The sequence below is a fragment of the Arachis duranensis genome, chromosome 2 (genome assembly GCF_000817695.3).
Source record: "Arachis duranensis cultivar V14167 chromosome 2, aradu.V14167.gnm2.J7QH, whole genome shotgun sequence".
In the NCBI taxonomy this organism is placed as follows: domain Eukaryota; kingdom Viridiplantae; phylum Streptophyta; class Magnoliopsida; order Fabales; family Fabaceae; genus Arachis; species Arachis duranensis.
Window position 1 is genome coordinate 79,475,018 of NC_029773.3, and position 11,637 is coordinate 79,486,654.

Below are 11,637 nucleotides of genomic sequence, written 5' to 3' on the forward strand. Positions count from 1 at the left end.
TAGCTTATTGGGTATAACCCTTTGCAACTAGTCGTGCCTTATACTTATCTACTGAGCCATCAGCTAGATACTTGACTTTATAGACCCATCGACACCCAATTGTGTGTTTGTTTGGAGGAAGGGGTACCAAACTCCATGTTTTATTAGCCTCCATAGCATCCAACTCAATTTTTATAGCTTCTCGCCATTCAGGAATAGGTACGGTTTAGTGGTAGAACTTAGGCTCAAAAATAGAATTCACATTCATATGTAACTTCTGTAATTGACAGTCAATTTTTGATAACTCAAAGATGCAACTATTGGATATTGAGTAGTGGAGGAAGTGACATGATTGCAATGGTATTGTTGTAGGTAAAAAGGTGCTTTATGTGGCCTAATTGATCTTTTAGGTACAAAGGGTAGACTAGGTTCATGCTGAGCCAATAGAGAATGCTCTACAGGTATCGGTTGAACTTGAGGGATATCAACAATTGGTGGAAGAGTGTATGGTGCGATGTTGCTGTCAGACAGAGACTTTGTCAAAACAAGGTTAGAGAAGGGGTCAATTGAAGCAAAATTATGTTCATCAAAAGAAAAGGAAAATATACTTTCATGAAAGACCATATTTCTAGAGACAAAGATAGACTTCTTTTATAGGTCATAAACCTTATAGCCTTTGTAGTCACGAGGATAACCCAAAAACACACCGGCAGTCGCTCTAGGACTAAACTTGTGTCTGCCAGGTTAAAGTGTAGATGCAAAGCAAAGATAACCAAATACCCTTAGCCTTGTGTAGTCTGGTGGTGTAGAATAAAGCCTTTCAAATGGAGATTTAAACTCCAAATTTTTGGCAGGCGTTCGATTGATGATATAGGTTGTAGTAGATACACATTCTGTCGAAAAAAAAGAGGGACACGAGACTGGAAATGTAAGGCCCTCTCCACATTCAGCAAGTGTCGATATTTTCTTTTGACAATAGAATTCTGTTGTGAAGTCTCAACACAGAAAAATTGATGAAGAGCATTTTTGGAAAGCAAAAAATCAGTTAATGCAAGTTCCTTAGCATTATCAGATCTCAAATATTTAATTGTGGTGGAGAATTGTGTTTCAACTATCTTAAAAAATTGTTGTAACTTTGTTGTGGCCTCGAACTTAGAACGGAGGAAAGAGAGCCATGTGAATCTACTATGATCATCCACAATGGTTATGAAATATCTAAATCCTGCACAAGAAATTGTCTGAAAAGGACCCTACACATCACAATGCACTATATCAAATGGTTTAGTTGCAAAATGATTGTTAGAAATATAAGGCAATTTACTTTGCTTAGCCAAAGGACAAATGGAGCAGTTATGTAGTTGCATCAAAGGAGAAGATTTACAAGGAACTTTTGATTTATTTAGTATAACACCAAGTACATTGGGTGACAAATGACCTAAACGGGAATGCCATATGTAAGGTAACACTAGACTACAATGATTATCAGAAAAAAAAATTTGTGTTGTCATTAGAGGTAACCTCCTGAGTAGGATGGAAGACATAAAGTCCTTTCTCCAACCCAACCCTCCCAATCATCTTCAGAGACTTCTTGTCTTGAATTAAAGCATAATGAGATGAAAATGTAACATCAAAAGTTGAAGGTGTAACTAAAGCACTAACTGACGGTAAGTTGAGTGCAAAGCCAGGAACATAAAACACTCTATGAATGACTAATTGAGGTGTCACTCTTATAGAACCTATGCCCATAATGGGTATGTGAGAATTATCTGGTAATGTGACAAAGGAATTTGACACGGATTTGTAATCATGAAACATGAACAAATAAATGCAAATGTGATTAAATGCTTTAGAGTCCAATATCCAACAACCATTAGACAATTATAAATCCGTTAGTGCAGAGAGAGTGATACCTATAGTGCCAGAAGCATGTGCATCAATTTGTATAGGGGCAGGAGCATTGGCTTGGGCAACCTGAGAGGATAAAAAACTCAATAGATGTTGGTAATGTGCCTGCGTCATTGGTGGATCAGAAATTGTTAGTGATAGAGGAGGTGCATTTGTATTGGTCGAAGCAAGATTTACAACACTTTTAACAGGATCTTTGTTTTTGAATTTTCCATATCCTGGAGGAAAGCCGTGAATACAAAAGCAACGATCAATAGTATGTCCGAGAATCCCGCAATGAAAGCACAAAGGTCTTTCACGATCTTTCTTGGTTGATTTTGGCTTAAATTCAACCTTAGCAGCAAAAGCAAGAGGATCATAGGCAAGGGGTTTGACAGAAAGCTCCTTCTGTTTTTTTTTTCTTGGAGGATTGATGAAAGAACCCGGTTGATAGGAGGGAGAGGCTCCTGAGCAACAATTGACCTCGAATTGCAGAGAAGTATTCATTGAGTTCCATTAAAAACGACATTGTATATTCACTATCATAAAAATTTTGCAAAGATCGAAGGCCACCACATCGACATTGAACAATAGGACGATATGCACTCAATTCATCCCAAATAGACTTCAATTTGGTAAAGTAAACACTTATCGAGTCAGAGCCTTGATACAGTGCCATAAGATCGCGTCGAAGTTGGAAAATTCGTGGACCATTACGCTGTTGAAAGCACTCACGAAGGTCTTGCCAAACCTCCAAAACTACTCGCGACCTCATAACACTACCAACAATATCCTTGGAAAGTGAATTAAAAATCCAAGAGAGTACCACATTATCGCTGTGTGTCCAGAGAGTAACTTGCTGAGGATTATCAGCACTCGGATGAGGCAATGAACCATCAACAAAGCCAAGTTTATTCTTGACGGAAAGAGCGAGCTCTAGGGAACAGCTCCAAGAATCATAGTTATCACCGGTTATGGATTGTGAGACAAGAACGAGTCCAAGACCATCAACTTGGTGGAGAAAATATGGATTCGCAAGATCGTCCATGATGATGAAGGAATCACGCTAGAATCGTGGAAGAGAAGTACAAGAGCAAAAAAAAATTCTTGGAAATAGAAATTTTTCTGAAAAGTAAGAGGAAAGAAAGAAAGAGAAGTAGTAGAAGTGACTATTCATTTGATACCATATTGAAAGAAATGAAAAGTCATTCATTAACATTAATTTGATGTTCATATACACAATAACCAATATCACTAATAATATTACGCAATTGACTTACAATAACAAGTCATAACTAACTATATTCTATTTATTTAATTTAACAAACAGTAACCCAAAGTTTATCATTAATATTATTAGAATTAACTTACGAGTGTTATTAAAAAATAATTAGTTAATCTTATTTTAACATATTAATTTTTTTAACAGATATTTAAAATAAAGAACACATATTAATAAATTGAATGATGCTAAAGAATCAATAATATAGTGGCAATATCATCAATTAATATATATTATAGCAAATTGTCAAATAAGTTTAAAAAAAAAGTAATTTCTCCTTAATTTTATATTTCTCACACACATTTCTAACCATCTTCTTAGAAGTGACAATGAGTCAATGTGACGATATCATATCACGATATTAAATTAATAAGAAGTGTTAACATGAATAATTATATTTTTAAGATTTTTTTTAAGTAAGATTTTTTTCTTCTTTTATTTGTTTTATATATTTTTTTTTATTTTTAGAATTCATTAACAATTGAATTCTAGACTTTTTGAACACAGAGCTCTAGTATCATGTTATGATACTACTCATCCCAAAAAATTAAACTAATAAGAGAAAGCAACAAAAATGATTATATATTTTTAACATGAGCAAATTTTTGTCCTACCTGACCTCGTCCCACCCTACAATAATATAATAACTCACATTGAATTCGTCCTATTCCAAGCCACGGATAATAAGTATTATCCAAATTCGATCTCATTATGCACCACCCAAGATCCCACCTACACTGGACATGTAATTACTGGCATCAAGCAAGTAGGGATAGGGTGAATATATGCGAATTCGAGTAGTGTTATCATTTCTACACCTTCTCCTGCTTTCCCAAAAAAAATCTCTTTCGATGCTTCACTTTCACTCTCATAAGCGTTGCTTCTCCTCTCTATAATGCTGTGGTCGTTGTTTCTTTTCTTGGTGAGGTCTCTGCTCCATCTTTTCGTGATTCTATTGTACTACTTTTTTTCGTGGTTTAACAATATACCTTAGCATTGTTATGTGAAGGATTTATAGAGGTTAATAAACTATGTTGTAAGAAATGTCATTGTTCTTACTTTGGCCACTGCCACACCTCAATAATTGGATTGTGTGGCCTCTCTATTTTTATTTTCTATTGACACTATTATATCTTTTAAAATACATAGAAATATTTTCTGTTATGAAAATAAGGATTATAATTTTATAGAAATATTTTCTGTTATGAAAATAAGGATTATAATTTTATAGAAGAGAGAAGAGGGAAGAGAGTAAAGAAAATAAAAAATAATTTTATTAATAATTAGGATATGAAAAAGTACAGGAGAACAATGTATATAGTGAACAACGGTTTAAAAAAAGAAAAATTAGATTCTTAATTAATTAAATAAATATTATACGTTTTGCACCCCATCACTACGTACGGTTTCACATTCACATATTATACGTTTTGCATCCCCATCACCCTCTCAATGGCGTCAATCTCTTCCAATCCGGGAAGTGACACTGCTTTGCACTCTCACCGGCGTTGATCTATTCCACCTCCGCCGGCTATATTTCTCACCAGATGGCGCCATATCGCGATGGAAAATCACAGTGTCGCAGCAGTACCAACATTTCCTCAACAAGACCACGCCGTACATGTTCTGCCGCTGGATTGGTTCCTTGATCATCGCTTTTATCTACGTTCTATGCATATACTTGATTCAAGGCTTCTACATCATCTCCTACGGCCTCAGAATCTACATGCTCAACCTCCTCATCAGCTTCCATTCTCCTAAGGTTGATCCCGAAATTAAGGAACTCTACGATGGTGCCACTCTCCCCACCAGGGGCTCTGATGAGTTTCGTCCCTTCGTTCGCCACCTTCCTAAGTTTATGTTCCGGTATTTCATCATGACTAGTTTAGGATGGTCATTTTAGTAGGTATGCGGATGATTATTTTAATTCTTATGTAGATGGTTATTTCATTGGATTGAGTTTAGTTATATACAATTAAAATATGCTAGATGTTCAATTCACTAGGTATGCAAATGATCATTTTTATCTTTAAGTGGATGGTTATTTTCACTAGGGGTGAGTGATGTTGATAACGGTGCGTGGCAAGCTAAGTAGTGACAGCGAGGAGGAGTCTGATGACGCCATTCGTTTTCGGTATGGAGGAGAGCAATGCCGATAAGGATCCTTGTTGGCGAACCAGCGGCGGTGATGGGGACTGGTTGAATAACGAATGGCTGGTGTTTTGGTAAATTAGGGCATACTAAATGGTTAAAATTTTTGAATTATTAAATGAGATTTTTTGGTTGGATAATTTCTTTGGAGTATTTTTTTTAACTTCATTGGACCAAATTCTTAACTTATTGTTCACGTTATTCAGATTCTCTGTTGTCTACCTAACAAAACCGTTGTGATTTTTAAAAATCACAAAAAAACTATTTATAACTAAAAATTCAACTCCTAATTAACTCGTTTATGTTATATTTATAACTGATTCTATCTAATTAAATCTTAAAATACGATTATAATTTATGGCATTAATAACAAATACATTTATAACATTATAAAATACAAATATTTTTATAATATTTACATGGAAGGAGTGACGTGTTGTGATTAATTATTTGTGTTTCTTCAAACAATCTATTTTTGGATGTATGTCTAATAATATTCAATTTTCATATATATTCATTCCCCCCCTCTTTCTTTTCCCGTTCTTATTGTGATTCTAATATGCTAAATAGGAGAAAATGATGAGAATAAGGTAAAAGATCTTATATAGAAGTTGAGCAAGCTAAGAAACTTGCTTAAGTGACAAAAAATCCCAATTTAGAACACCACATACCATTCTGGTAATATTTCACCTACTATTTTCATATGAAAACATGCTATATAGCCCTCTTTAATTCATTGTGTAAGTAAAAGTAGAAATATAAAAATAAAAATAAACTAATGCAATAAGTTTATTAGTCTGCTTAAGTAAGTGTCAGAAATTTGAATCCCGACTTGTACATGCAACAACCCATTGGCTAATGATAAACCTTTAAATAAAATTCTGATATGCAACAAATTAGTGATTGACCTGCCAAACTGGAGGATACTGTAAAAAACCAAATAACGTACGAATTGTTTCTAGCCGCAGGTGAAAGGCTGTTTCAACAACAAAATGATGAATAAGTAGGCTTTAAAACTTTCCTTCTAATTAAACTTCATTTGGTTATGAAGTTATCACTAATTAGTGGGAGTTAGAGCGAGAGAGGTTTAATAGTCATAGAACACAACCAACCAAATTATAGCAACATATATATATGACCAATTAATTAATTACTAATTAAGGAAATCAAAGCTTTTAATTTGTTAATTAATAGCTTGAACTCCAAAATACATGGGATTCAATTCCCACTATCCTCACAGCTCACAACTTTATGTGACATGCAAGATATAATGAGATAGCATGGTTACATCTTAGTCCTTTTCATAACATCATCGATCTAAGTCTTAATTTCCAAGGATGCATCCATCACTTACCTAACCAAGCTAAAACGACGTCATAGCAATGGCTTGTTTTCATTTCATTCATGCCTATATAAGTTTGCATTGGAATGCCATTTATGAATGCAACACTACAAAGAACAGTGTTTGTATTACTATAACAAATTAGAAAAGAAAATCAAAAGAAGAAACTGAGTGAAATGGGTTCTTCTTCTTGGATTAAAGTGTTGCTTTTTGTAGCTTTGATTCTCCCAGCTTTGGTTGAATGCAAAGTGAGGCACTACACATTCCACGTAAGTGAAGATAACAAATTCATGTTGTAGAATTATCTGCGAATTTTTTATCTATAAAATTTTTTAGCAGTGAATTTTATTTCAAATTTATTATTTATAGAAAATATGTAAAATTCATACGTACGTGTATTATTACATATTTTTTTGGCTTACTTCGTGTTATTTGTATTTACCATTATTTCATGAAGATAACATGCATGCTTTCATTATTTATATATGTTATGAGACTCGTTTTATATGAGTCCGACATTTTATCTCTAGTTATAGAATGTCAATCAATTCAATATGCAAGACAAAATAAAATCATAAAATATTTCTCTTTAATTAATATAAGAAGCTTATACAAATGAACTATATATATATACAAATAATGCATGGAATTTGTTAAATTTTTTTGACATCTTTTCATGGGAGTTATTTTCAACCACAAATAAACGAAACTAATTTTATATCTATGAAAAATAGTTTTTATATACCTAAGCATTAAACAAATTTATTAATATTTTAAATTTTTATAAATTAAAATAGTAGTTTATTTAAATATGTTTTTTAAATATTTAGCTTGTGTAAAAATTTGGCCTATTACACGCCTAAATTTAATCATTAGCGGAACTGAAGGAGAGGTTACTTTAAAGCATACCATAATGAGTACTTTTAGAACTCTAGTTCAATGAAGGTACACACCTAAAGATGGTTAATAAGTCACTTCTTTCCAACAACATGCAATATAATAATTTCCATAAAAATCTTAGAGTCAAAATGAACTAATTTTGGTAACGATTTCGATGCAGGTGGAGACTAAGAACTTCACTAGACTATGTTCAAGCAAATCAATTGTCACCGTTAATGGGAAGTTCCCTGGCCCCACTCTTTACGCTAGAGAAGGTGATAATGTGCTGGTCAAAGTGGTCAACAGAGTCAACCACAATGTTACAATCCATTGGTTAGTGTCATACTATAATTTCATTTCATGTGATCTGTTACGGGTTTTGTTAATACGAATCTTAAATCTTATATTTAAGAATATTATCAGAAAATTTATTAATAAAAAATATTGAAAGATCATTTTTTATATTTTTAATGAATTAAATAACTAAAATTTAAAATTTTCTATTATGATCCATTTTTAGAATACAAAATAGCTAAATTTTACAAATAAATATGTCAAGATAATTGTTATAGTAGGAATGTAGGATGTAGTGAAAAATACTAGGTTGTTCAAATAACTCGAAAATGAATAAAGAATATTTTTTGTTTTTAATGTTAGTGATTTTTTTAAAAAAAAAATTTAATGTTTAATTATATTCAATTTTATTTTTAATATTTTTTATTTATATTAAAATTATCCCTGTATGCTAATTTTATCTAAAATATTAATAGGGACAAAATTAAAAATATTTAAAGATCATTTTAAAACAAATAAAAAACGATAAAGATAAAAAGTATATTTTAACAAAATTAATTGGGTTTCTAGTAATAGAACCCAAAAACTGTCTAAAGACCAATACAAAAATATTTGGTCCAATTTAACCAATTTAGTGGTCAAATATTTAGTTGACTTATTTGTTTAAATAATGTCTTTATCATATTGAAAAATATTGAAGAAATCTAAACAAAAAATATTCGATCCAATTTAATTTCAAAATAATAAAAAATGAATAGACCTCAAAAAATAACAAGAGACCAATACAAAAGAATATGGTGACAAGTCTTGATATTTGATCCAATAATGTAATTCCATTTAAAAAAAATGCACGAATTGTAGAGAAAAAATTGAAAAATTTCTGCATAAATGTTGAAATAGAGAAAAAAATAAAAATAAAAATATTGTATGTATAATTTTATCTTTAAAATTTTTCCTTGTTTTTGTAACTCTAACCTTTTTTTATTATTTCTGAATTTTCATCCATAAATAATTACCAAACAAATGTTTATAATTTAGACATTATTATTAGAAAAGAGTGCTACTCTTTCTCTTAGATCTTTTTTTTTTTTTGTGTTATGTTTATTCACCAAAAAAAATGTTTATAATGGAATGCTAATTTTAGAGTTGAATACAACAATTTTGGGCAGGCATGGGATTAGACAGTTGAGAACTGGTTGGGCTGATGGGCCTGCATATGTGACACAGTGCCCAATTCAACCAGGAAACAGCTTTGTTTACAACTTCACCATAACAGGACAAAGAGGAACACTTCTTTGGCATGCACATGTTAATTGGCTAAGGTCCACTCTTCATGGAGCCTTGGTTATCTTGCCCAAGAGGGGTGTCCATTATCCTTTCCCTAAGCCTGATGATGAATTGGTTCTTGTATTAGGTGCACCACAATTACACTAACACTCTTCAAATTCATTTATTATATTCCCCTATTCACAAAATGTTATTATTTAATTCATTTTTACTATGGTGACAAAAAAAAAAAAATTGTAGGAGAATGGTGGAAATCAGATACCGAAGCAGTTATCAATGAAGCTCTTAAATCAGGTTTGGCACCAAATGTCTCAGATGCTCATACCATTAACGGCCTTCCAGGGACAGTTACCAATTGTTCTACACAAGGTAATTTTTGTTTAAAATTCTCAAATTATGAGACAAAATAATGCTAGGTAAAAAAAAAAGAAAAAGTCAGAATTTGTCTTATTTTTCATTTATTAATTGTTACGACAATTAATGAATGCTAAATAAAACAATTTATGATTGTTTTTGACTACTTTTCTTAAACATTTTCGTAAAAACACGCAGAAGTATACAACCTACCTGTGGAAAGTGGCAAAACCTACCTTCTGAGAATCATCAACGCTGCACTCAATGAGGAACTCTTCTTCAAAATCGCAGGCCACAAGCTCACCGTGGTTGAAGTTGATGCCACATATGTCAAGCCCTTCAAAATTGACACCATTCTCATAGCTCCAGGTCAAACCACCAATGTCCTTCTAGAAGCTGACCAAAAATCTGGCAAATATTTAGTTGCAGTCTCTCCATTCATGGAAGCACCAATTGCAGTTGACAACTTAACCGCCACGGCAACACTTCACTACACTGGAATTCTCCAAAATACCCCTACAGTACTCACAACTCCTCCCCCCAAAAACGCGACAAAAATAGCCAATAACTTCCTTGATTCTCTTAAGGCTCTTAACTCCAACAGATACCCTGTCAATGTACCGCACACAATTGACCACTCGCTTTTCTTTACCGTTGGTTTAGGAATTAATCCATGCCCGACCTGTAAAGCCGGGAATGGAAGCAGGGCAGTTGCGTCCATTAATAATGTGACGTTTAGTATGCCAACTACGGCGTTGCTTCAAGCGCATTACTTCAATATTAAGGGTGTTTTTACGACGGATTTTCCCGGAAATCCGCCGATTGTTTTTAACTTTACCGGTGCCGGACCAAAGAATTTGCAGACCACAGTTGGTACCAAGCTATACAAGGTGAAGTACAATGATACTGTTCAGCTTGTGCTGCAAGATACTGGGATCATTGCACCTGAGAGCCACCCGGTTCATCTTCATGGATTCAATTTCTATATTATTGGTCGGGGAGTTGGGAATTATAATAATAAAACGGATCCAAAGAGCTTCAACCTTGTTGATCCGGTTGAAAGAAACACTGTTGGAGTACCAACTGGAGGCTGGGTTGCTATTAGATTCAGAGCTGATAATCCAGGTAAAAAAAAATTTCTTAATTTCATCATTTATAATGCTAATTTTTCAAATAAGTTGGTCTCTTTCGATATCTTTATAATTCTGTTTGAGTATGCTTATAAAAGGAATAAATCAGAGTGGGTTTGACGTAAAATTCTAATTGAAATTATAAAAAAAAATTATTTTGACGCTAAAAATGGGTCATCATGTATTTTATATAAATATATACTGTTTAATTCATTTTTAATATGTATTTTATATTATAAATATATATTTTACAGTTTAATGATTTAATAGCTAATTTTTTTTATACGTTTAATATGATTATAAAATTATATATAAAATTACATATAGATAATTGAAAATAGCTGGTTAATACCAACTTAAGTGGTTAGAAGTTTCCCAATTAATGCTAAAATTTCTCCATCTTTACTTTTCTAATAAACTCATTCAAAGAATCAGCCTAGGTAGTATAATTTTAAAAGGAAATTTTCATACAAATTTTAATACAAAATTTATTAAAGAATTTAACATTATGTTTCCTAAGGTAAGGTGCACCAAAAACCTTTTTTGGGTTATAGGATGAATAATGTTGAATGTGTTGATAATAATGTTTGTATTTTACAGGGGTTTGGTTCATGCATTGCCATCTGGAAGTGCACACAACATGGGGACTAAAGATGGCATTTTTGGTGGAAAATGGGAAAGGTCCTAAACAATCAGTGATACTACCACCAAAAGATCTTCCAAAATGTTAGACACACAGTATATCCATCAAATCAAATCAAATCAAATAATTATATGCATAAGAGGGGGGAAGGACTTCCAATTCAAATTGAAGTGTTGGAAGGATACAGAGAAGCCAGGCAAAAAAAAGAGAATGATCGGAAAGAAGGGGCTATTTAATAAGTGAGGCGGTTCAATTTGTTTTTTTTTTTTTCTTATAAAGTAAAATAGGAGAATTTGTCCAACATGTTCAATAATATGGACCGGTTATTTTTAGTTTTGCTTAGACACATTTTTTAGAGGCACTTAGCTTCATATATGTATGAAACCAATAAATGTTCGCTTTTGTTGTTTAT

The 11,637-nt window shown here is 32.5% G+C and overlaps 1 protein-coding gene across 1 annotated transcript; it reads left to right on the forward strand.

Moving 5' to 3' along the window:
• Positions 1–6,752: 6,752 nt before the first annotated feature.
• Positions 6,753–11,637, forward strand: LOC107475195 (laccase-4). The gene is made up of 6 exons (XM_016094812.3): positions 6,753–6,907; positions 7,699–7,850; positions 8,981–9,225; positions 9,339–9,467; positions 9,651–10,577; positions 11,183–11,637. The coding sequence occupies exons 1-6, from the start codon at positions 6,815–6,817 to the stop codon at positions 11,311–11,313; spliced, it is 1,677 nt and encodes a 558-aa protein (XP_015950298.1). The 5' UTR covers positions 6,753–6,814; the 3' UTR covers positions 11,314–11,637.

Coding starts and splice junctions, on each gene's coding strand:
- LOC107475195 (XM_016094812.3), top strand. CDS start 6,815: ATGGGTTCTTCTTCTTGGATTAAAGTGTTGCTTTTTGTAGCTTTGATT. Junction 9,226..9,338: donor TGAATTGGTTCTTGTATTAG/GTGCACCACAAT, acceptor AAAAAATTGTAG/GAGAATGGTGGAAATCAGAT. Junction 9,468..9,650: donor TACCAATTGTTCTACACAAG/GTAATTTTTGTT, acceptor AAAAACACGCAG/AAGTATACAACCTACCTGTG.